Below are 27771 nucleotides of genomic sequence, written 5' to 3'. Positions count from 1 at the left end.
GTATTACTGCCTCACACTGTCACAGTCTAGTTGTAGTACTGCCTGACACTGTCACAGTCTAGCTGTATTACTTCCGGGCTCTGTCAGTCTAGTTGTATTACTGCCTGACACTGTCGCAGTCTAGTTGTACTACTGCCTGACACTTTCAAAGTCTAGTTGTATTACTGCCTGACACTGTCATAGTCTATTTGTATTACTGTCTGACTCTGTCACAGTCTAGTTGTATTACTACTTGACACTGTCACAATCTCCTTGTACTACTGCTTGACACTGTCACAGTCTAGTCGTATTACGTCTTGACACTGTCACAGATAAGTTGTGTTATTGCTTGACACTGTCACAGTCTAGTTGCATTACTGCTTGACACCGTCACAGTCTAGTTGTATTACTGCTTGACACTGTCACAGTCTAGTTGTACCACTACCTGACACTGTCACAGTCTAGTTGTGCTACTGCCTGACACTTTCACGGTCTAGCTGTATTATTGCTTGACATTGTCACATCTAAAAACACCTGTTTCACCAACACCTGTCAAACAAACACCTGTCTCACCAACACCTCTCTCACAAACACTTGCTCGTCAACGCCTGTGCGATCAACAACTGTCTTACAAACACCGCTCACACCAACACCTGTCAAACAAACACCTGTCTCACCAACACTTGCACGTCAACGCCTGTACCATCAATAACTGTCTAACAAACACCGCTCTCACCAAAAGCTGTCTCATGAACACCTGTCTCACCGCTACCTGTCTCACCGCCACCTGTTTCACCACCACCTGTCTCACCACCACCTATCTCACGACCACCTGTCTCACCACCATCTGTCTCACCGCCACCTGTCTCACCACCACCTGTCTCACCACCACCTGTCTCACACCACCTGTTTCACCGCCACCTGTCTCACCACCACCTGTCTCACCACCATCTGTCTCACCGCCACCTGTTTCACCACCACCTGTTTCACCACCACCTATCTCACCACCACCTGTCTCACACCACCTGTCTCACCGCCACCTGTATCACCACCACCTGTCTCGCCGCCACCTGTTTCACCACCACCTGTCTCACCACCACCTATCTCACCACCACCTGTCTCACCACCATCTGTCTCACCGCCACCTGCCTCACACCACCTGTCTCACCACCACCTGTTTCACCACCACCTGTCTCACAACCACCTATCTCACCACCACCTGTCTCTCCACCATCTGTCTCACACCACCTGTCTCACCACCACCTGTCTCACCACCACCTGTCTCACCACCACCTGTTTCACCGCAACCTGTCTCACCAACACCTGTCTCACCAACACCTGTCTCACCACCACATATCTCACCGCCACCTGTCACACCACCACCTGTCTCACCGCCACGTGTCTCCCCGACACCTGTCTCATCACCACCTGCCTCACCACCACCTCTTTCACAAACACATTTCTCACCACTACCTGTATCACAAACACATGTCTCACCACCACCTGTCTCACCGCGACCTGTCTCACCACCACCTGTGTCACCACCACCTGTCTCATCACCACCTCTCTCACCACCACCTGTCTCATCACCACCTGTATCACCACCACCTGTCTCATCACCACCTGTCTCACCGACACCTGTCTCACCACCACCTGTCTCACCACCACCTGTCTCATCACCACCTGTCTCACCGACACCTGTCTCACCACCACCTGTCTCACCACCACCTGTCTCATCACCACCTGTATCACCGACACCTGTCTCATCGACACCTGTCTCACCACCACCTGTGTCACCACCACCTGTCTCACACCACCTGTCTCATCACCACCTGTCTCACCGCAACCTGTCTCATCACCACCTGTCTCACCGCCACGTGTCTCCCCGACACCTGTCTCATCACCACCTGCCTCACCACCACCTCTTCCACAAACACATGCCTCACCGCCACCTGTCTCACCACCACCTGTATCACCGCCACCTGTCTCACCGCCACCTGTCTCACCACCACCTGTATCACCGACACCTGTCTCACCGCCACCTGTCTCACCACCACCTGTCTCACCACCACCTGTTTCACCTCCACCTGTCTCACCACCACCTGTCTCACCACCACCTGTCTCACCACCACCTGTCTCACCTCCACCTGTCTCACCACCACCTGTCTCACCACCACCTGTCTCATCACCACCTGTATCACCGACACCTGTTTCACCACAGTCTCTATCACCGACACCTGTCTCACCGACACCTGTCTCACCACCACCTGTCTCATCACCAACTGCATCACCGACACCTGTCTCACCGACACCTGTCTCACTACCACCTGTATCACAAACACTTGTCTCACCACCACCTGTCTCACAAACACTTATCTCACCAACACAAGTTTCGGCAACACCTGTCCCACAAACACCTATCTCACCAACACTTCTACATCCATTAGAAATGAGAAACCTACAAAATATTGTTGACTGATTTAGTAATTCATGCTGGAACATTGCATGGAATAGTAAATGCCGTCAACTCTTCCGGTTCTGTGTACTCCAACAGTGTCAGTCCCTAGATTGTCTGTTCCAGCCTCAATTATTTACAGACCGCCTCCGTATAGCTGGACTTCTGCTGAATGCGGCGTAAAACAAGAAACAGTCAAACAAGCACAGTGTAACACTATGACACAAGGAACCAGGGTACATCATGTAACAACATACGGTTTACTTGATTCGTGATACAAACATGGGATAATACTATTTTTTACCTACAAGGGCAAACATATCGGGGTTCATAAAAGTCATTTATTACCCACGTGGTGAAGATACAGGTGGTAAGATACTAAATCCGTACGTCAAACGTGTGTCGTACAATGTTGACCTCGTTTTATTGGTTTTGATTGGATAACCGTGACCTCCATCATACCGGAACTACTTTTTTCATTCATAAAAAAATCGCGAGACGTCATTATAAAGCTTTAAAGCAGAACTAAAGGAATCTCACGAAAGGGAGAGACATTTACACACACTTTATTAAACCAAAGAAGATCGTCACACGCATAAAATTCGCTTTGCATTTTATATTAGTTATGCATAGAGCTACTGCAGATATTAACTAATCGAGCCATGCATATCTATATGCAATGTCTACCGATGGATCGAGTGTCCAAATGAACGTAACGCACCCGACCACTTTCGCAACTTTCAATTTGATTTAACATAAAAGGTTGAGCGTGGTGAAATGAAGTCATTTTAAACTATCTGGACAGATATCTAGACCTACGTTCGATGCTCCGGTTGTGCCATCAGTGTCGCCATTCGAAACGTATTTTATGACATTGCTTCCGGAGGTGTTAGTTCATGAATGAACATACACGACTGCACGACCAGATCACTAAAGGTGAACAGTTCCGATACTAATCATTCGAAAACTCCATAGAAGTGTGCCTGACTTATGTGATCCAAAACATCCCAAATGTGAACAATAACATTCCCTATCTCTAGCTCAAAACGCTATGAGTAGATCACGGTTGTCTTTTCTTATTCCGGTGGTGACCTTGCCCTTCGTTCGAAGCTATCACTGACATGCAAACAGACTGGAGTTTGTTGATGTTCACGTCTTCAGTTTAGGGTGGAACAGTTACCATGAATGTCTTTTTCGAACACTCTGACTTCCCTTTTCCAAAATGGTACGGACAGGATATAAATTCAATTGATAGATCAAGAAAACCGAACCATTTTGATTGCACAGCCGGGACCGTTGGTCCAATATTCAAAGAGCGGCGCTAATGTGACTTATAAAATTGTCTTATAGGTGTCCTGCGTACTAACAACATGGCGCTTGATTACCAAAAGTTGAAAAAATTCTACCAAACGGACCTTGAGCGTCGGTGCTGTTATGTTTGCAAACACATCAGCAAGAGCATGCTGTTATGCGTATGCATAAAAATGTCAACAATGGGCATGTATCAATAATCATGCGCGACCAGATTTTGCAACCGGTTTCAGTTTGGTCTGTCAACGAACGAAAGTTTTTATGTATTTTCATTAAAATACATATTATGACATGGGTAATAAATAAAATACCACACTCATTCTCGTAAGATACCATTTTTACGAAAGTCCACTCGTTTCGTAAAAATGGTATCTAACGAGAATGAGTGTAGTATTCTTACCACTTCTTGCATTATGTCATATGACGTCACGAGACAACAGTGTATTGTTTCCATCATTCGGACAGCATTGTTGACGTCATTCGGACCTTATTGTGACGTTGGGTCGGAATGACGTCACACTAGAAACGACGTCATAGCTGTTCGAGCACACACACACACACACACACACACACACACACAAACACACACACACACACATACACACACACACACACACACACACACACACACACACACATTTTAGCTGTAAATATTTACTCGAATGACAAAGAACGACCCTGTGTGACACAATAAGTACACAGGGGATACTGGACGGCGGAAGAAGTTCCAGTGGCAACATTGGACCATGTGTTCTCATTTAGTCTCAGTACTGGTTATGGATTAATGCCTAAAGCCTGTGTTTAACGTTGTCTTCTGTTTCGAACCTGTATCATCAGCGCGTGTATCAATATTATTGTAGCACAGAGAGCCGGCGAATCACGTGCGATGTGCGAAGACTTTCTTGTGTTTACCCATTTAGAACAGATGGTAAGCATGGCGCCACTTACGGACATACCTTTGATAATCTGTATGGTCTGGAATTTTGTATTTTTTCAGCTACAGAACGAGATATCATTTTGGGATTAAGACTGATGAGCCTAAATATTTCTTTTATACAGAACAGCTTGCAACAATGGTTTTTTGGGGGGCTTGCAATGTGATTTTTTCAGCAATCTGAAACATAATTATTTCTTTCAATCTTTTTTCTGGTATAAATTTTATTTTTATCGAAAAAAAACCAGGCCAACCATATGGGATATAATGTTGCCTATTATTAGCTAGGGTTGGATATAAATGAGTTTTATTTTCCGCAATAATGATGATGTATAGAAGGGGTTCAGTTTCTGTTATCAACATCATGATCAGGGGAGGTTGACTTTTTGTGATAACTATCTTTAAAAAGAGAGGAATTAAAGTTGTCTTTGGGGAATAGATAAATCATGTTCGGAAATTGGTTAAATATATGACGTCATCAACTTTTTTAAAACCATACGAAGCTGACACACACACTGTAGCTGAAATGCTGTTTAAAGCGGTGTTAAAAAAAAATCACTCACTCTTTAGAACACCAACTATTTTCCATTTTATCACATTCTTAGAAAATAACGATTAACAAACACTTTTATTGTTTCCATAATACGCCACCAGGTATAGAACTTAGTCTGAGGAACAGCACAGTAATGTTTGGAGACTCGGCCACCTTCAGACTGAGGCTACGTGATGACACTGAGGAGGCCGGTGAGTGGACCAGAGACGACGTCACACTAACTCATTCCGACAAAACACAAATCTCTATCAATGGAAGGGGCCGTCAGCTGACTGTCACAGACGTCCATCCTCCTGATACAGGGGAATATGCTTACAGAGTGGGGGAGGAAATGACATCAGCCCACCTGTCAATAAATGAAGGTATGATGGTGTTTTCAATTATCCTGAATGGACAAAACAGTTTCCATGTCATTTGTAAGGACTTAACATTGTTAGCTAAATGACATCTATATAACGTTTGTAATTGGTTGATTTGTTTCTAAAATTAGTTTTATATCTACCTTTGCCTTTTGGTAATTCACAAGGGCACCAAACATAATAAGACCAAAGACTTGTCTGAACATAACATTATTTACCACCCTAAGCTGGCTCCAACAGGAGATATCGCTTGGGTGAGAACAAGCGACATCAAATGAGATCACTAATAGCGCTGCTACTGAAGCTGTTAGCAGTAGGGGCGTTGGGTAGCCTAGTGGTTAAAGCGTTCGTACGTCACGTCGAAGACTCGGGTTCGATTCCCGAAATGGGTACAATGTGTGAAGCCCTTTCTGGTTTCCCTTCCTGTAAGCAGTACTTTTTACAGTGCTTATTACTGTCTACAAACTGAAAAAGTTGGAAGAATGATGTTAGATGACAAATAAAATCCCACCCTCGTGTGTTTTTTTCATATCAAGCATATCAACACTCATTGATGAAAGTGAAAAAAGTCCTCGGCAAGCCTCCTCCGAGTTTTTCCATTTTTACAACTCGAGTTGATATATTTGATATCAAAAGACACTCGGGTGAGATTCTCTATATTCATTCCCTTATTATTTTCCAACTGTATATCAAGACCAGTGTATTAGGCTTATTCTGAGACATCGGTATTTATATACCATCATGTCTCCAGGCCATCTCCAAAGCCTGAAAATCTCCTGAAGATATATTTGTATGTAAATGGCACATTAAACATGTCGTTCCTTGTGATTGTCCAAATATGATGATCAAGGTCTAAAGACTTATATTATAAAGACATGGTGCACGAGACTAATTTGTACTGCACTGGACATTTATTTTGTTTTCACAAACTGGAAGGGAATTGAAATTGATGTCCTCGATATCACCCGGACAACAAATCAGAAGATCTCATGAGCTACCTCGAGGCATCGTCAATCACCAAAGTTTGTTCATAAGAACTACCCATATAACTTGACAAGTCACGTCAGGTCTCTGGACCAATCATGGTTTAATCTGACGACCATGTAGTTGTGTTTAAGCATAAGGTGACTTAAGACCATCAATGGTGCATTTACTGGAGAGAATTACTACGATGTCTGTGCAGTGAATGTAGTTGTTGTCCAGGTGCTGTTGGAGCAGATTTAGTTTCTGCTCAACGTTTTGAGGGAGTGGATGTAGTTGGCGCTCATGGGGGTGATGGAGTAGATGTAGTTGTCGATCCAGGATGTCTTTGATATCACCAGGACATCAAGTCGAGGGATCTTATTAGCTACCTCGAGCCATCTTACTATACATCACTTGGTATGAGGTTGTATTATAGTACGTATGTGTTTATCTCAACCGAACGGGATGTCATTTGATAGCAAATGCAAGGTGAACTGTAACAATTTCTGAGGCATTAAAAGAAACTTCGACGAAAGGTCTTGTTCTGATTTTTGCCAATATACGACATTCGCTACAATCGTAATGTACATGAAGCACATGTATTTAGTTCGAAACTTACTTCAAGCGCTCTGATAATACTCAGTAATGTCAGACAGAGATGCTATATGTTACATAACGTTTATTGTATTTCAGCATATTGCTTCGGTTCTGTTCAACACCCTTCTCCACCACCCGGTAATATATAGAACATTATTTTCGTGTTCCTGCCATTCTATGAACTCGTTCCTAATCTTGGAACACTACACAAAAGCTGGGATTGTGATCGCAGAGATCCTGTAGGCTGGTGCACTTAAATTAGGTCACACAGGTATCTTGGTGCTGTGCCGGATATACACTGGTAGGTAATGACAAGAACCATACACACACACACACACACACACACACACACACACGCATACATTTTAGCTGTAAATATTTACTCGAATGACAAAGAACGACCCTGTGTGACACAATAAGTACACAGGAGATACTGGACGGCGGAAGAAGTTCCAGTGGCAACATTGGACCATGTGTTCTCATTTAGTCTCAGTACTGGTTATGTTTTGATGACTAAAGCCTGTGTTAAACGTTGTCTTCTGTTTCGAACCTGTACCATCAGCGCGTGTATCAATATTGTTGTTGCAGGCGCAGCCGTCCCCACCGCGTTTTGCGATAACTTTCTTGTGTTTACCAATTTATAAACAGATGGTAAGCATGGCGACCCTTACGGACCTACCTTTGATAATCTGTATGGTCTGGGATTTTGTATTGTTTCAGCTACAGAACGAGATATCGTTTTTGGATTAAGACTGATGAGCCTAAATATTTCTTTTATACAGAACATCTTGCAACAATGGGTTTTTTTGTGGCTTGCAATGTGATTTTTTCAGCAATCTGAAACATAATTATTTCTTTCAAGCTTTTCCTGGTATAAATTTTATTTTTATCGAAAAAAAAACAGGCAAACCAAATGGGATATAATGTTGCCTATTATTAGCTAGGGTTGGATATAAATGAGTTTTATTTTCCGCAATAATGATGATGTATAGAAGGGGTTTAAGCTGGCTCCAACAGGAGAAATCGCTTGGGTGAGAACAAGCGACATCAAATGAGATCACTAATAGCGCTGCTACTGAAGCTGTTAGCAGAAGGGGCGGTTTGGTAGCCTAGTGGTTAAAGCGTTCGCACGTCACGTCGAAGACTCGGGTTCGATTCCCGAAATGGGTACAATGTGTGAAACCCTTTCTGGTTTCCCTTCCCGTAAGCAGTACTTTTTACAGTGCTTATTACTGTCTACAAATTGAAAAAGTTGGAAGAATGATGTTAGATGACAAATAAAATCCCACCCTCGTGTGTTTTTTTCATATCAAGCATATCAACACTCATTGATAAAAGTGAAAAAAGTCCTCGGCAAGCCTCCTCCGAGTTTTTCCATTTTTACAACTCGAGTTGATATATTTGATATCAAAAGACACTCGGGTGAGATTCTCTATATTCATTCCCTTATTATTTTCCAACTGTATATCAAGACCAGTGTATTGGAATTATTCTGAGACATCCGTATTTATATAGTATCATGTCTCCAGGCCATCTCCAAAGCCTAAAAATCTCCTGAAGAATTATCTGTATGTAAATGGCACATTAAACATGTCGATCTTGTGATTATCCAATTATGATGATCAAGGTCTAAAGACTTATATTATAAAGACATGATGCACGAGACTAATTTGTACTGCACTGGACATTTATTTTGTTTTCACAAACTGGAAGGGAATTGAAATTTATGTCCTTGATAACACCCGGACAACAAATCGGAAGATCTTATGAGCTATCTCGAGGCATCGTCAATCACCAAAGTTTGTTCATAAGAACTACCCATATAACTTGACAAGTCACGTCAGTTCTCTGGACCAGTTATGGTTTACATCTGACGACCATGTAGTTGTGTTTAAGCATAAGGTGACTTAAGACCATCAATGGTGCATTTACTGGAGAGAATTACTACGATGTCTGTGCAGTGAATGTAGTTGTTGTCCAGCCGCTGTTGGAGCAGATTTAGTTTCTGCTCAACGTTTTGAGGGAGTGGATGTAGTTGGCGCTCATGGGGGTGATGGAGTAGATGTGGTTGTCGATCAAGGATTTCTTTGATATCACCAGGACATCATGTCGGAAGATCTTATTAGCTACCTCGAGCAATCTTACTATACATCACTTGGTATGAGGTTGTATTGTAGTACGTATGTGTTTATCTCAACTGAACGGGATGTCATTTAATAGCAAATCCAAGGTGAACTGTAACGATATCTGAGGCGTTAAAAGAAACTGCAACGAAAGGTCTTGTTCTGATTTTTGCCAATATACGACATTCGCTACAATCGTAATGTACATGAAGCACATGTATTTAGTTCGAAACTTACTTCAAGCGCTCTGATAATACTCAGTAATGTCAGACGGAGAAGTATCTGTTACATAACCTTTTTTTGTATTTCAGCATATTGCTTCGGTTCTGTGCAACGCCCTCTTCCACCAGTCGGTAATATATAGAACATTATTTTCGTGTTCCTGCCATTCTATGAACTCGTTCCTAATCTTGGAACACTACACAAAAGCTGGGATTGTGATCGCAGTGATCCTGTAGGCTGGTGCACTTGATTGAGGTCACACAGGTATCTTGGTGCTGTGCCGGATATACACTGGTAGGTAATGACAAGAACCATACACACACACACACACACACACACACACGCATACATTTTAGCTGTAAATATTTACTCGAATGACAAAGAACGACCCTGTGTGACACAATAAGTACACAGGAGATACTGGACGGCGGAAGAAGTTCCAGTGGCAACATTGGACCATGTGTTCTCATTTAGTCTCAGTACTGGTTATGTTTTGATGACTAAAGCCTGTGTTAAACGTTGTCTTCTGTTTCGAACCTGTATCATCAGCGCGTGTATCAATATTGTTGTTGCAGGCGCAACCGTCATCAGAACGAACTGCAATAACCTTCGTGTGTTTACCAATTTAATAACAGATGGTAAGCATTGCGACACTTACAGACCTACCTTTGATAATCTGGATGGTCCGGGATTTTGTATTTTTTCAGCTACAGAAAAAGATATCGTTTTTGGATTAAGACTGATGAGCCTAAATATTTCTTTTATACAACATCTTGCAACAATGGGTTTTTTTGTGGCTTGCAATGTGATTTTTTCAGCAATCTGAAACATAATTATTTCTTTCAAGCTTATCTTGGTATAAATTTTATTTTTATCGAAATAAAACAGGCCAACCATATGGGATATAATGTTGCCTATTATTAGATAGGGTTGGATATAAATGAGGTTTTTTTTCTGCAATAATGATGATGTATAGAAGGGGTTTAGTTTCTGTTACCACAATCATGATCAGGGGAGGTTGACTTTTTGTGATAACTGTCTTTAAAAAGAGAGGAATTAATGTTGTCTTTGGGGAATAGAGAAATCATTTTCAGAATTTGGTAAAATATATGACGTCATCAACTTTTTAAAAAATCATACGAAGCTGACACACACACTGTAGCTGAAATGCTGTTTAAAGCGGTGATTAACAAAAATCACTCACTCTTTAGAACACCAACTATTTTCCATTTTATCACATTCTTAGAAAACAACGAGAAACAAACACTTTTATTGTTTCCATAATACGCCACCAGGTATAGAACTTAGTCTGAAGAACAGAACAGTTATGTTGGGAGACTCGGCCACCTTCAGACTGAGGCTACGTGATGACACTGAGGAGGCCGGTGAGTGGACCAGAGACGACGTCACACTAACTCATTCCGACAAAACACAGATCTCTATCAATGGAAAGGGCCGTCAGCTGACTGTCACAGATGTCCATCCTCCTGACACAGGGGAATATGCTTACAGAGTGGGGGAGGAAATGACATCAGCCCACCTGTCAATAAATGAAGGTATGATGGTGTTTTCAATTATCCTGAATGGACAAAACAGTCTCTATGTCATTTGTAAGGGCACTCTAACATTGTTTGCTAAATGACATCTATATAACGTTTGTAATTGGTTGATTTGTTTCTAAAATTAGTTTTATATCTACCTTTGCCTTTTGGTAATTCACAAGGGCACCAAACATAATAAGACCAAAGACTTGTCTGAACATAACATTATTTACCACCCTAAGCTGGCTCCAACAGGAGATATCGCTTGGGTGAGAACAAGCGACATCAATTGAGATCACTAATAGCGCTGCTACTGAAGCTGTTAGCAGTAGGGGCGGTTGGGTAGCCTAGTGGTTAAAGCGTTCGTGCGTCACGTCGAAGACTCGGGTTCGATTCCCGAAATGGGTACAATGTTTGAAGCCCTTTCTGGTTTCCCTTGCCGTAAGCAGTACTTTTTACAGTGCTTATTACTGTCTACAAACTGAAAAAAGTTGGAAGAATGATGTTAGATGACAAATAAAATCCCACCCTCGTGTGTTTTTTTCATATCAAGCATATCAACACTCATTGATGAAAGTGAAAAAAGTCCTCGGCAAGCCTCCTCCGAGTTTTTCCATTTTTACAACTCGAGTTGATATATTTGATATCAAAAGACACTCGGGTGAGATTCTCTATATTCATTCCCTTATTATTTTCCAACTGTATATCAAGACCAGTGTATTGGAATTATTCTGAGACATCCGTATTTATATAGTATCATGTCTCCAGGCCATCTCCAAAGCCTGAAAATCTCCTGAAGATATATCTGTATGTAAATGGCACATTTAACATGTCGTTCCTTGTGACTGTCCAAATATGATGATCAAGTTCTAAAGACCTATATTATAAAGACATGATGCACGAGACTAATTTGTACTGCACTGGACATTTATTTTGTTTTCACAAACTGGAAGGGAATTGAAGTTGATGTCCTTGATATCACCAAGACATCAAATCGGAAGATCTTATGAGCTACCTCGAGGCATCGTCAATCACCAAAGTTTGTTCATAAGAACTACCCATATAACTTGACAAGTCACGTCAGTTCTCTGGACCAGTTATGGTTTACATCTGACGACCATGTAGTTGTGTTTAAGCATAAGGTGACTTAAGACCATCAATGGTGCATTTACTGGAGAGAATTACTACGATGTCTATGCAGTGAATGTAGTTGTTGTCCAGGTGCTGTTGGAGCAGATTTAGTTTCTGCTCAACGTTTTGAGGGAGTGGATGTAGTTGGCGCTCATGGGGTGATGGAGTAGATGTGGTTGTCGATGCAGGATGTCTTTGATATCACCAGGACATCAAGTCGGACATCTTATGAGCTACCTCGAGCCATCTTACTATACATCACTTGGTATGAGGTTGTATTGTAGTAGGTATGTGTTTATCTCAACCGAACAGGATGTCATTTGATTGCAAATGCAAGGTGAACTGTAACGATTTCTGAGGTGTTAAAAGAAACTGCGACGAAAGGTCTTGTTCTGATTTTTCCCATTAACAACATTCGCTACAATCATAATGTACATGAAGCACATGTATTTAGTTACGAAACTTACTTCAAGCACTCTGATAATACTCAGTAATGTCAGACAGAGATGCTATATGTTACATAACCTTTATTGTATTTCAGCATATTGCTTCGGTTCTGTTCTACACCCTCCTCCACCACCGATCATACCAATATGACCTGCGAGGCAACAAAATGAAGATCATGACAGAAGAATATTTTCCTGCAACTCGGGACACAAGTGTTGGCTTCCATTGTCTATTGCTAATCACCTATCAGCGCCAATCATCTGTTGGCTTCCTTTGTAAGCTTCTACCTTCTGTTGGCTTCCCTTGTTAGTTTCAATACCCTTTGTTAATTTCCACCTTTTGTTATCTTATTAATTTTGATGTCCTTACATGCACATATATATGCTCTCTGATTCATGGCATTTATTCGACTGATGAAGGAGTAGGCATTTACTCCGAAAAGCTGTGTTCCTCGTCATAAAGAGGTTGACATCAATATATTCTCTTCCTTATGTGTATCACTTATAGCTGCCTTTCAAAGACCTGAAGGTGAGAAATGTTTGATATCCTGACGAAAAGTGTCAAAACACACTGTTATATGTACTTGCTGATGTCACATTTTTAGATAGTATGTTGGATAGTATGAGTACTGTTTCGGCTTATACATGATGTTTTGCGATGGTGTTAAGAGAATACATAATCCTGGTAAATGTTATTGCTTTTCAAATGTTTTTTTGTAATTTGACATTAAACGTCTGAAGTACGACTTTCAGTGATCATGTTAATGAGGTTTGGCGGAGCATTGGTTTTATTGGACCCTAATTACTTTATGATGGTTGGGTCTCTCTTTGTCTCAGCTCGAAAGCCATGACGCTGGGAAAGGGCAGCATTTGATTAATGAGAGTAGGTTTAATCATGGAGGATACACTTGAGGTAGATGGTTCTACTAATTACCGTACCGCAGGAAGAGACCTGTAGACGTGTATAAGATGGCCTTTGCATAATGGTCGCCAGGAGAGGTGAACATGGAGATAAAGCAGTGGATGTTTTCACGGGCTTGTTGAATAAATTCACAGCGCTACTGTCAATACATCTTCTACTTGATCTTTGATACATCATTTTGGCATTTACAACATATATTTTTGCAATGTACATTAATAGTTTACTTACCATATGTTTGAGTATTTGTCAGTTGTGTTGAGCTTACAAGCAATAAATGTAATTTCTGATAAATATAAAACGTCTCATGTAAAACAAGTAAGTAAGTACAATAGTAAATAATAGTATTCAAATCACATTAAAATTCATTGATAAGATACATATGTAAAGCATGTATTTCACATTCAGAGCCAGGAGGAAAACTGATTAAATAAAGGGACGAAGCTTGCCCCTAAATATATGCAGAGACATCCTCTGAATATCTATATATGTAAATGGTACGGTACTGTAGCTATCTGCACGAACTTTTGCAAAATGGGCATAAGGTCACGGACACGAAGGCTATAGATACTATACCATATTTGATTTTTAGATGATAAAGTACATTATCTGGTATAATAAATTCAGTTATTGATATCTACAATTTAATTTGCGATATCAGTAAACATTTCATGATATAATAAAATCAAATTTGTGATATAAATTCTTTCTTGGTATCCATAAATGAATTATTGATATCAAGTAAGAAACGACATCTTGAGACCAGACTTGGTGCAGAAAAGAGACACTAACGTGAGGGAAGAAAGTCAACAATTGAATCTGCAGATGCTGTGGCCCATTTTGTACGATTGTGATGATCATGAAATGTAGTGTTGGTTTATTATAAATTGTCGATTTGTATTTTAAATTTGATGTTGAGACATTATAAACCGTTGTGATATTAGAATATTAATTGTAAAATTCAATCATGTTCATGTGCTGTGATAAGGAAATCATGTGAAATCAAATACTATATAAATAAAAAAAATATATGACTGCATGTTTGTTCATACTCCTATTCATTGAAATCGTAGTGTGTCCATAGAGCGTCGGTCACCCCTAAAAAGACAGTGGGACATACCCACAGGTGTTAGTCCATTAATCCCTGTGTTCTAAGTTTTCCAATGTTGGGAAACCGGGAGTACACCGTTTTGAATACATACTGACTGACACTGATGGGTCGGTGATTAAGACAAATCAAATCAAGGCACCCGCTTCCTGCCTGTTCAGTATGTACGTGTGATAACATGGCTGTATGTGTGCATTGTATGTATGGATGTATGTACCATTACGTTGATGTATGTATGTAAATTATGGGTGTGTATTTATGTATGTATGCGTGCGTGTGTAAATGTATGTAAATGTATGCAAGCCTAGATTACAAAAAAAATGCCTCGGTCGTTTGAAGCCAGAAGGCAGGAGCATTCCCGGGAAGGAAGCCTACTCTCGCAGTAGATCACTAGAGCAGAACTCTTTCTCGCAGAATAAGGCGAGCATAGCAGAGTCAGCAGGGGGATTATCGGCTGTTGTGTGAAAACAACGCTTAAGAATGATCGACTTCCTGTTCATGTGTACCACCGTTGGTGTTTGTTTTTTTCAGAGAAATAAACTGAAACTGAAACTGTGAACAGATTACAGATTGAACATCAAAAAAGTCTGTCAGGTTTCTAAGTACTTTTGCTGGAGAATATGTGTCTTGCACAAGCGCTATGTTAAGGCTTTACTTTTCGTTTATTTAGCAGGCCCCTCATTCTCACAAACAGTCGAACTGTTTATATTACTATATCCTGTTATGCTTTACATCTAACAAAGCTATACATTACTATTATATTAGGCCTTAACCTCACCTTCATTTGAAACTTTCTCCCTCTTTTACACAAGCCATAGGTTCCAGTATTATATTTAATCTAGCCCTATTTACATATAAACATAAATCATACATAATTTATAGTCATAATTTATAATATAATATAATATAATATAATATAATATAATATAATATAATATAATATAATATAATATAATATAATATAATATAATATAATATAATATAACTTGGCAAGTGGTAATGAATTTTGATATTCATTTTATTATAATCTGTTAAATTGTGCATAACTTTGTGTGTTAAATCATAAATATTCAAAGGGACTGTTCCCTACACCCATCAATATCTTAATGAATGAACAGTTTATTGTATGGATTATATAAGACCTCACTATGTATATGTTTTACATTTGCGTGCATGAAAGATAGGGTTAAGGGAGTCAGTGGATGTTCCAGTTAGCTGACTTACTGTTGGTAATATCCGTTTTCTTTCTTGTTGCATATCACGGCACCAATGCATCGGTCATGGGGTTTTGTTCTGTTCTTTTGGCAAATAAGAGGATAGTTAGTAACAAACAATATACGGTATACAACGAAGTTTTTCACTACTATCACAAAATCATTCGACACAGACACCGCTTCAAACCCGTTTGTGGACTGGACACAGTTATTTGGCCACCGATTATATAACTCCTACCGACAGGGTGCGGGTGGTGGTTCAAAGCGAAACGAACGACACTGTCTGTTGTCTTAGTTAAGCTGGGCGGCGACTTTGATCTTGCCTCCAACCATGCATGTAGTAGAAGTAAACGATGATTTGGACAACCAAGAAATATTGACCTTTTTCACACTTTCGCCATCTTGGATCGAAAACGAGGCTTGGAGAGCATAGCTCCATGCAGTGTACGTCGCATCAGTTGTTAGGGAACAGACAGCATGTTGTGCATTTCACTGATGGACATTTCAAACAAAACAAAAATGGTATCCTCTGTATCTAATAGAGATGATATTTCACATTTAATCCTGAGGTCCAACTAAAATATGCCTGTAATACACTGGAATTAGGATTTTGCTGTCAGGATCCCGGAAATGAATCGAAAGGTGCTTGTCGAGATACGTATTTCAGAAATAGATTGTTTTATCATAACCTCGTCGGCATATAGGTACAATGTGACAGTAGATTCAATGACAGAAGTTTTGTATCGTAAAAGAACTGCATGACAGGCAACACGTCAGTGTACTTTTGCAAATTTGCTCAGTCAATGCGTGGCTTGGCGAACTCGAGACCGTCGATCATGTTTATTTCACGTTTCATAGTGGTGTTTGCTGCACAACGCACTATCGTTTTGCCATGAGTCCAGTTGACAAAAGACACTTTTTCTGCTATGATTTTCATCGAAACATATGACGATATCAATGAAATTAGTTCACAAAATAACTTGTGTGTCAAAATAAATATTCAGAAGGGGTGATAACTCTATTCAGTGTGTACAATGACAGATGATACTTTACTTGTTCTCAAACATCACTTACTTAACTGATTATTGCCGATTGAGATTGCACCTTGCACGACAAAAGTCATAATGTGTGAACTGTTTAAAATAAGTTAAAAGGAAACTTAAAATTGATAAATACAAATAATGCATGAAATTGAAGAAGTATAAGAATTGATACAAACACCAATTTCTTGAACACCCAATTGCGTTGATCGTGGCATTGTCAGTGTGATGGTGTGGGGAAAGGGCCATATTGTCTAATAAATAATCATTGTTTCCTTATTTTCGATATTCATAATTCTGTGTCATATTTAGTTCGGTGGCGCTTAATTAAGTTCCAGGTGTATACATTGTGTGCACATATGTAAAAACATCCGCATGATGTGTACATGTTTTATTATTATTCAAAATGTTATTGAAATGTTTTTAAAATGTTTGTCAAGAACATCATCCATAGGCGTAACTATTTCACTGGTATTACAATGTTTTAACACGTTGCAGAAATGTTATGCCAGAAACTATTTCAGGAAATGTTTTTGAAATGTTTTTGAAATGTTATTCAAGAACATCATGCTGTAACATAGCGAATACTGTTTCATTACATGTTATTGCAACGTTTTCAACACATTGCAGAAATGTTATGCTGGAACATATTTCAACAAATGTTATCGCCAGTTATTAAAGTGAGTACCGATTACGTGTCTGTGGATTGGTATTACAATTTGGACTGCTGACACAAGACATATGTATGTATGTCTTGAGAGTTTCTTATACATTTACATGCTTGTCATTGCCAGTGACATTACACAGTGATGGGGTATATAAGTACATATTGTGCTCAGAGCTCATTAGTTCTGTCCGAGACAATCATGATGAAAGGCGATCGCAAGAGAATCAAGTCACAGTTCAGCAAGGGCCACACTCCTTGGAACAAAGTTCTCACCCTTGAATCTGAAGAGACAGAAAGTGCCTCTCCATCCCAGATACCAAGGACTGTCAGTAGGATGAGTGCTGAAGACTTCTCACTGGTTACCAAGTCTCTGTGAGGCTGTTGCGGCCTACTGCGGCCAGCAAGCAAGACCTGAAACATGCCCTAGACCAGATTTGACATGTGCCGTTTTGACACGTGCCATGTTGGTCACTTTTGGCTGAATGCCAAGCAAATACATCTCTGTATTTCTTGAAAAAAGGTTTCAATGTTGGCCATATAGATATTGTCCAAGCTCATACGAGGTACAGCAGGTGTAGGGATACATGATTCTACCATATTGGAACTCATATGACTTATTATGATGCTTGCATTCATTTATTTCAACAACATGCATAAAACTGCACGTTCGAAAAAGTAAACCAAATCATTAAAAAATATATAAAACATATTTCAACATGAAAACACATGTACACATATTTCAACACTTACGGTGAATATATATGCCAAGTTTCAAGTCAATTTATTACATAGTATAGTACAGAGCTATAATGAATCAAACATGTGCAATAGCCTCACCATATCAGGCCTCAGACCACAATTAATTTCCTTCTTTGCCATCTACAGTGAATATAGTGACATGGCAGCCAACCATAATTATTATCAGTCGGAGGCTGTTCTCCTGTTGCATGCTGACCAACCTGCCACTTGTCACTTAAAGCGCAACTGGTAACTGTGGTCTCAGGCCAGCTTATAAACGGTTATATTAAGCACAGGTTTTTCCAGCTTCGTTGTAGAGGGTCTTCACTCTGGTTTCGTCTACACATTTCTCCATCATACAACACAGTATGTAAGTGTTCACGGTGTTGTGTTTGTTTGTATACCTCATTGCATCATCCTTCAATGTCTGGTTGAATTTGAGAACGAATGGGACAGTGTGTAATCTGACTCCAACTCGGCGTGGTTATCATAGCAATCGATGGGCATATGATCGTGGGTTAAGTCCCGGGTCGCCCCGATTATGTTTCTATGTTTGTCACCAAGTTGACCTGCCTGATATAACTGTAAAACTGTTCAAAGCGGCGCTGGCCAAATCTCGCTCACTCACTCTTGTTCAAATCGAGGCTCTGACTGAAAGGCTGCCGTCTGGTGTCGACGGGTTCTGAGCATGGTAGTGTCAAACCTCCCCATCACGGCACGGCGATCAGAGGAAATGTCAGCAAGCTACTGGATACTCAGGTAGGCTGAGACTGTTCAACCGGGAAGCAGTATGCTAGAAGTGTGCATTATTGTAGGTATATTTTCCCACAGAGATTTCGGGCTACTGAATGTCTGTTAATGGTGTTTCGCTCTATTAATCACTAACGTTATTAAGGAGACTGCTCACGCTTCCATTCACAGGGCCAGTGATGGCGCATAACTTGTCACATTACTTCTGACAGAGGAAAAAGTCCGACGGTCCACATCCTATTGAGGGGGAAGTCAGGCGGTCCACATCCTATAGAGGGGAATGTCAGACGGTCCACTTCCTATAGAGGAGAAAGTCAGACGGTCCACGTCCTATAGAGGGGAAAGTCAGATGGTCCACGTCCTATAGAGAGGAAAGTCAGATGGTCCACGTCTTATAGAGGGGAAAGTCAGATTATCCACGTCCTATAGAGGGAAAGTCAGATGGTCCACGTCTTATAGAGGGAAAGTCAGATGGCCCACGTCCTATAGAGGGAAAGTCAGACGGTCCACGTCTTATAGAGAGGAAGGTCAGACGGCCCACGTCCTATAGAAGGGAAAGTCAGATGGTCCACGTCCTATAGAGAGGAAAGTCAGACGGCCCACGTCCTATAGAAGGGAATGTCAGATGGTCCACGTCCTATAGAGAGGAAAGTCAGACGGTCCACGTCCTATAGAAGTTAAAGTCAGATGGTCCACGTCCTACAGAGAGGAAAGTCAGACGGTCCACGTCCTATAGAGAGGAAAGTCAGACGGTCCACGTCCAATAGAGGGGAAAGTCAGACGGTCCACGTCCTATAGAGGGGAAAGTTAGACGGTCCACGTCCTATAAAGGGGAAAGTTAACGGGCGACATGCTATAAAGGTGTCCTAATTTTAGTGTACCTCACAAATACTTGCATTACATATGCCTCTTATTGTGTGCGAGAAGGCCACGTCGTCTCTGATGCAGAACCGAACGTCCCTGACAGATAGTGAGGAGACTGTTTGTGTCTAACACACTGATAAGGGATACCCTGCTGTTGTCAGAAGGGATACAGTGCTGTTGTCTAAGTGGATGCTGCTTGTGCTGTCGAAAAGTATACAGTTTTGTTGCCAACAGTGAGCAGTGAAACACTTGTGGCTTATTTATGGATATTCCGCTATTGTCTATGGAAATGGTCTGATGTTGTTTAAAGGAATATTCTGTTGTTGTTGACAGGATATAGAGGAAAACATGAAGCAGATAAGTGTGTGATGTGCCGCAGGTTGAATAGGACAGGATAACGAGTTTATGTTCAGGAAGTAGTGATATGTTATAGACGACACATTCAAAGATGTGACTTGTTATGTGTTCAAGGCGGGACGAGCGACAAGCTATAGTTGGGAAGGTGGGATTGGCGACATGCTATAGAGGAAAGTCAGATGGTCCTCGTCCTATAGAGAGGAAATTTAACGGGCGACATGCTATAAAGGTGTTGTAATGTCGTGTACCTCACAAATACGTGCACTACATATGCTACCTATTGTGTGCGAGAAGGCCACGTCGTCTCTGATGCAGAACCGAGCGTAACTGAGAGATAGTGAAGAGACTGTTTGTGTCTAACACACTGATAAGGGATACCCTGCTGTTGTAAGAAGAGATACAGTGCTGTTGTCTAAGCGGATGCTGTTTGTGCTGTCGAAAAGTATACACTTCTGTTGCCAACAGTGAGCAGTGAAACACTTGTGGCTTCTTTATGGATATTCCGCTATTGTCTATGGAAATGGTCTGATGTTGTTTAAAGGAATATTCTGTTGACAGGATATAGAGGAAAACACACGGCAGGTAAGTGTTTGATGTGCCGCAGGTTGAATAGGATAGGATAACGAGTTTATGTTCAGGAAGTAGTGATATGTAAAAGACGTGGGTTAAGTCCCGGGTCGCCCCGATTATGTTTCTATGTTTGTCACCAAGTTGACCTGCCTGATATAACTGTAAAACTGTTCAAAGCGGCGCTGGCTAAATCTCGCTCACTCACTCTTGTTCAAATCGAGGCTCTGACTGAAAGGCTGCCGTCTGGTGTCGACGGGTTCTGAGCATGGTAGTGTCAAACCTCCCCATCACGGCACGGCGATCAGAGGAAATGTCAGCAAGCTACTGGATACTCAGGTAGGCTGAGACTGTTCAACCGGGAAGCAGTATGCTAGAAGTGTGCATTATTGTAGGTATATTTTCCCACAGAGATTTCGGGCTAGTGAATGTCTGTTAATGGTGTTTCGCTCTATTAATTACTAACGTTATTAAGGAGACTGCTCACGCTTCCATTCACAGGGCCAGTGATGGCGCATAACTTGTCACATTACTTCTGACAGAGGAAAAAGTCCGACGGTCCACATCCTATTGAGGGGGAAGTCAGGCGGTCCACATCCTATAGAGGGGAATGTCAGACGGTCCACTTCCTATAGAGGAGAAAGTCAGACGGTCCACGTCCTATAGAGGGGAAAGTCAGATGGTCCACGTCCTATAGAGAGGACAGTCAGATGGTCCACGTCTTATAGAGGGGAAAGTCAGATTATCCACGTCCTATAGAGGGAAAGTCAGATGGTCCACGTCTTATAGAGGGAAAGTCAGATGGCCCACGTCCTATAGAGGGAAAGTCAGACGGTCCACGTCTTATAGAGAGGAAGGTCAGACGGCCCACGTCCTATAGAAGGGAAAGTCAGATGGTCCACGTCCTATAGAGAGGAAAGTCAGACGGCCCACGTCCTATAGAAGGGAATGTCAGATGGTCCACGTCCTATAGAGAGGAAAGTCAGACGGTCCACGTCCTATAGAAGTTAAAGTCAGATGGTCCACGTCCTACAGAGAGGAAAGTCAGACGGTCCACGTCCTATAGAGAGGAAAGTCAGACGGTCCACGTCCAATAGAGGGGAAAGTCAGACGGTCCACGTCCTATAGAGGGGAAAGTTAGACGGTCCACGTCCTATAAAGGGGAAAGTTAACGGGCGACATGCTATAAAGGTGTCCTAATTTTAGTGTACCTCACAAATACTTGCATTACATATGCCTCTTATTGTGTGCGAGAAGGCCACGTCGTCTCTGATGCAGAACCGAACGTCCCTGACAGATAGTGAGGAGACTGTTTGTGTCTAACACACTGATAAGGGATACCCTGCTGTTGTCAGAAGGGATACAGTGCTGTTGTCTAAGTGGATGCTGCTTGTGCTGTCGAAAAGTATACAGTTTTGTTGCCAACAGTGAGCAGTGAAACACTTGTGGCTTATTTATGGATATTCCGCTATTGTCTATGGAAATGGTCTGATGTTGTTTAAAGGAATATTCTGTTGTTGTTGACAGGATATAGAGGAAAACATGAAGCAGATAAGTGTGTGATGTGCCGCAGGTTGAATAGGACAGGATAACGAGTTTATGTTCAGGAAGTAGTGATATGTTATAGACGACACATTCAAAGATGTGACTTGTTATGTGTTCAAGGCGGGACGAGCGACAAGCTATAGTTGGGAAGGTGGGATTGGCGACATGCTATAGAGGAAAGTCAGATGGTCCTCGTCCTATAGAGAGGAAATTTAACGGGCGACATGCTATAAAGGTGTTGTAATGTCGTGTACCTCACAAATACGTGCACTACATATGCTACCTATTGTGTGCGAGAAGGCCACGTCGTCTCTGATGCAGAACCGAGCGTAACTGAGAGATAGTGAAGAGACTGTTTGTGTCTAACACACTGATAAGGGATACCCTGCTGTTGTAAGAAGAGATACAGTGCTGTTGTCTAAGCGGATGCTGTTTGTGCTGTCGAAAAGTATACACTTCTGTTGCCAACAGTGAGCAGTGAAACACTTGTGGCTTCTTTATGGATATTCCGCTATTGTCTATGGAAATGGTCTGATGTTGTTTAAAGGAATATTCTGTTGACAGGATATAGAGGAAAACACACGGCAGGTAAGTGTTTGATGTGCCGCAGGTTGAATAGGATAGGATAACGAGTTTATGTTCAGGAAGTAGTGATATGTAAAAGACGACACATTCAAAGATGTGACTTGTTATATGTTAAAGGCGGGGCGAGCAACAAGCTTTAGTTGGGATGATGGGATAGGCGACATGCTATAGTGGGAAAGGTGCGTTTATGAGGCGGGATAGGATGACTTCCTAATGCAAAACAGAACACGCCGTCATTTAAATCGATGTGACCTACCCAGTTTCATCTTTGTGGAGTGAAGACATTGATATGCATACATTGGGTGGCCTAGTGTAAAATACACCGGTTGAGTACAAAAGACTACAACCAGCGTGTAGAGTTCTCCAAGTAACCCGCTAGGCTCTATTTATTAACCCCGCTGTGAGACGATCTAATGTCACCATTTTACTTCCTTGTTGCGGGTAGAGCTCGTATTGCATAGTCCTGTTTATCATCCTTCTTAAGGGCCGCGGAACTACACAACTGGGCCCTTGATGAGTGTTGGTAACATTCCAAAAGAATTACGTGCACATATGTCATGCTTCACATGCCGTAAGTGTCTTGATAAGAGGGAACATCTTATAGGTGGGTGTACTTACAAACAGGTGGTCATAATTAATGTTTTGCATGTTTAATTTGCTAAACAAAGGTTGCTGACGTCTGTGATATTGGTCAGTTGGGGATATGGGACTTGTGTTTTGTATCTAAACTGTTCAACTGTTTCAGTAATGAACTTATCAAAAGAAACCAAGACTCAGACCAGTTCAAGTGAGTGAGTGATTGAGTATGGTTTTACGCCGCTTTTAGCAATATTCGAGTAATATCACGGCGGGGAACACCAGAAATGGGCTTCACACATTGTACCCATGTCGGGAATCGAACCCGGGTCTTCGGCGTGACGAGCAAACACTTTAACCACCAGGCTACCCGAATGCCCCCAGACCAGTTCAAGATTCAGGACTGTCCAATTTATATCCTTTCCGAAAGAACACTCTAATCCGCTAATTGAACTAAATATCATGAAAAAAAAAAGTGTCGCTAGATGAGAACAGTCCTAATAAAAAGGTGATTAAGTGAGTGAATGTTGTTTAGTGCCGTAGTCAGTGAAACTCTAACCATATCTGACCTGAACAGAAACAACAGTGATTGAAAAAAACAAGAAGAGTGATCCACACCATCCGTGCACGATGACAAGTAGTCAAAATCATGAAGGAAACACTCCAACCAAAGGCCCTACTTAATAAGCCATGCATTCTGTTATGATTGCACAAGTGGCACATGTCGTCATAATATTTGGATGATGCAATTCTGAAATGTCAACATTGAAGGTCGCAATGCCTTCCTCTCACAAAGAGCTGTTTATGTTAATATCCAATCTGCATTGTACTATGGGCCTTGTTGCCTAAATGACAGAAGAAATTGTTTGTCTGTTTCAGAAGGCATATACCCAGATTTTTGTTCAATCGCAAGGATTGTCTCTGCATAAAGAGCGAAGTGAATATTATTTTTTGCAAAAGGTGCACATCCTAGGATTTAACTGAATCATTTTAACATGTGGTCCCCGATGACGCGCGTTCCATTTTGTTTGATCGGGGTTAATGGTCGAGGCCTCAGTAGACGGTTATCTTTAGCCTCGTACCTTCACAAAACGTGCAGCATACGAAGCCGAAGAAATGTTCCGTTAGGCAGGAACCGTTCACTTTACAACCCCCTTTGTAATCACCCACCACTGCAGCCATCTGCACCTGTACACAACAGTTGGTGAGGTGTTTGCAGTGACAGAGTATTTTTATCAATGGAAAGCCAAGAAGGAGTGTGTGTAAACCTTTTATGTAATGAGTGAGCAATGATTTTTATTTTAAGGATGCGTTGTAAAGTTGTTTAGTTTAATGTGCCAACCGTGTCGTTGTGCCCTTCCAATTCTGCTGGATGAAGCTCAATAGATCCTCAATACAGCCTCAATACAGCCTCAATAGAGCCTCAACACATGCATTCATTAACAATGTAAAGGTGGGTCTCTACCCACAAAGGAACTAGCTGCAGCTACTCCCGGGTAGGTACACAAAGTTGTTTTTGTTAATAACCCCTTGCAAAACCATACACCGGTGCACACCCACGCAGCATTCAATATGGGGAAACGTTCTTCTGTCGGGTAAGTGTCATTGCGTAATAGAAGGGCTTGTCAGTGAGAGCGTACAGTGTTGAGGTCGAATTTGCGTAAATGCTTGGCTATTTAATGACATGCAGACAAATTCTTTGTATTATTTGCAGAAGTTGATTCCTGCAGTGGACCAACGGAACCATGGATAGAAAATATGTCATAGCAATTGCTGTATGTGCGACTGTGATAGTCGTCATCAACGTCATCGTCGTTGTCGTCATGGCTCTGTTATTCAGACGTCGGAGGAGGCGTCTTCGTAAGTACTGACTATATGTACTGGTTGTAGAACGTATATTGTATACCCACGCCACGACCTCACAAAACTAAACCTTAATTTAAACCTACTGTGCTTTGACTTTGTAGTCACCCTAGAATCGATATTTATAATTTGGCACCGAACACTTTAGTACGAGGTTTCAATTTAAAATACGAAGGTATCGATTCTACAAAGAGACGACCTCAAATTTCAAACACAGGAAGTTAATCTCCATTATACAATGACTTGGAACGCTTTATAACGTGTTTTTTGACACTGTCATTACACATAGGTACATCGTTCCGCCATCTTACTGTAGCAATTATTACAGAGGTCCAAATTATAATACACATATTCTTAACTACTTCAAAATAACGCTGGTAAACACATACATGTTGTTTAAAAAAAAAAAAGTTATCGCATAACCCTGCAAAGATGTTTTAATTTCATCGCAACCTGTTGCATACCTCCATTGCTTCATGTGGTATAATTATTCAATTAAGTAAGGATAAGAATTTATGGATGAACAACTTCTTTATTACACTTAAGAGCGACGTTTCGGTGTAGGTTCTAACACCGTTTGCACTTGCTTGATAACGTTGTTAGAACCTACACCGAAACGTCGCTCTTAATTGTAATAAAGAAGTTGTTCATCCATAAATTCTTATCCTTCCTTAGTACTCCAACTTCTAAATGCCTATCAAAGAAGTAATTATTCAATTGTTTGTTTCACAGATTATAGTTATGTAGCAGGACTGGGTCCGATGCTCACAGACCACAGACACTACGGTGTTCGTCAATGGCCAATTTTTATTTGCAGAAATGTTAATGTGATTTTAAAGAAAAACCACCCTGAAACAATCAGGTATACAATATAGCACATATAAAACAATACACATATCATAAACACAGATATATACATACAATTCATATGCATACTAGTATGGTGAGATACAGTACATAGTATTGTTGTAAATGCACTGGGTAAAATATATTTATGTACATGTTAATTAGAAACGTATTCTGTCTTGATATATGATCAATTACATACACTAGATAATGACATGTAAACGACAACATGTAAACGACATGTAAACGACAACATGTAAACGACAACATGTAAACGACATGTAAACCTACCAGGTGTGTGGGCCTGGGTTGATATCACACCTGGGGACGATGCCGCGCTAAGTTTCTGCACAGTAGTGCGAAACTCGTCTGCAGAGGAAATAATAATATATACAGTACATGCAGACGTGCCAATAAGAACAAATACTTTCTATTATATATACATGTAGCTGAACATGAAAGAGTAATATTATAATAATGTCTCGTGCATTCATTCATTTATGTTTACCTTCATTCATTTATGCTTACTTTCATTCATTCATATATGCTTACTTTCATTCATTCATTTATGCTTACTTTCATTCATTCATATATGCTTACCTACATTCATACCATGCATGCTTGCTTAGCCTTACCTCTTATATCACAAGTAACCTCTATCATTTCTACAAACTACTAATCTTACTTTTTAGTTTAATGCTTATACATGTTTTAATGAATGTAGAATACTTATTTGGTTGTTAAACTCAATAAAATTACGAAATCTACATTCCATGTATTCGTGTCTAAACACACACATATCCAAATACAAACAATATCTACAATATTGCAAATACAATTCAATGAATAAAATCCTCAATTCAATAATACAATACTAACCTTGGAATTTGATCTAAGGTTCCCCAATAACGATCCTTGTGAAAAAAAACGTGAATATATATGTATATTTATCTTTATCCGTGGAGAGGTATATGTGGAGGGACCACAGTCCTCAGGTGTCCAGCATACAGCATGGCTGAGTACCCAAGCTGGCCATATAGACAAAAGGCTTGAGTAGGGAGAAGGCTGGGGCTATTGTATTAGTTCACAGGGTGTGACATTCACAAACAAACCATGCAGTAAGCATGCTTAGTAAGAGTGATGTGACTGATGGTTTAGTGTTTAAAGTAGGCTGAGCAATAAAATAAAATGACTACAACTGCATTTAATTATGTACATGAATTATACTTAAAAGGTAAAATACAAGAAATAGTCAAAATATGTAACTGCCACATACTTCCCTCCTATGAAAATGACGTCCGCGTCATTCTGGTTGTTCATCAACGAGAGAAAGTAGTGCTTTGGATATACCACTGCTGATGTGACCAATGACGCCGGTAGCTACTAGCTGTTCTATGCGTCGACTCTTCTGCTGCCAATCTGGATCAGTAGTATGGCGCATCACATATTTTCCTGACGTCTGCCAGGCAGGCTTCCTAGTTTCGCGTCCAGAGTGTCGTGGGAGTGGTATTGGTCTTT

The 27771-nt window shown here is 40.9% G+C and overlaps 2 protein-coding genes across 8 annotated transcripts in view; both read left to right on the top strand.

Annotated features, from left to right (window-relative positions):
• The window catches only part of LOC124119526, a 114356-nt gene extending 104601 nt beyond the window's left edge, over positions 1-9755 (top strand). For 6 of the 7 annotated variants that reach the window (XM_048384974.1, XM_048384976.1, XM_048384977.1 and 3 more), the window contains 2 exons: positions 5334-5594; positions 9586-9755. In XM_048384974.1, the coding sequence (XP_048240931.1) occupies positions 5334-5594; positions 9586-9638 (314 nt within the window). In that variant the 3' untranslated portion in view covers positions 9639-9755. Of the gene's footprint in view, positions 1-5333; positions 5595-7247; positions 7322-9585 lie in introns of those variants that run through there. The other variant, XM_048384972.1, reaches the window with a different exon arrangement.
• Positions 9756-9847: 92 nt separating this feature from the next.
• On the top strand, positions 9848-12926 carry LOC124119527. Its single transcript, XM_048385042.1, has 3 exons — positions 9848-10134; positions 10792-11052; positions 12710-12926. The coding sequence occupies exons 1-3, from the start codon at positions 9993-9995 to the stop codon at positions 12763-12765; spliced, it is 459 nt and encodes a 152-aa protein (XP_048240999.1). The 5' UTR covers positions 9848-9992; the 3' UTR covers positions 12766-12926.
• The last annotated feature ends 14845 nt before the right edge of the window (positions 12927-27771 follow it).

Source organism: Haliotis rufescens, unplaced genomic scaffold, assembly GCF_023055435.1.
Source record: "Haliotis rufescens isolate VD_foot unplaced genomic scaffold, xgHalRufe1.0.p SCAF_53, whole genome shotgun sequence".
Lineage (NCBI taxonomy): Eukaryota > Metazoa > Mollusca > Gastropoda > Lepetellida > Haliotidae > Haliotis > Haliotis rufescens.
Note: the sequence above shows the minus strand (reverse complement) of the source record. Positions and strands in the feature narration are given on the sequence as shown.

Coding starts and splice junctions, on each gene's coding strand:
- LOC124119527 (XM_048385042.1), top strand. CDS start 9,993: ATGACTAAAGCCTGTGTTAAACGTTGTCTTCTGTTTCGAACCTGTATC. Junction 10,135..10,791: donor TACCAATTTAATAACAGATG/GTAAGCATTGCG, acceptor ATACGCCACCAG/GTATAGAACTTAGTCTGAAG. Junction 11,053..12,709: donor CCACCTGTCAATAAATGAAG/GTATGATGGTGT, acceptor ATTGTATTTCAG/CATATTGCTTCGGTTCTGTT.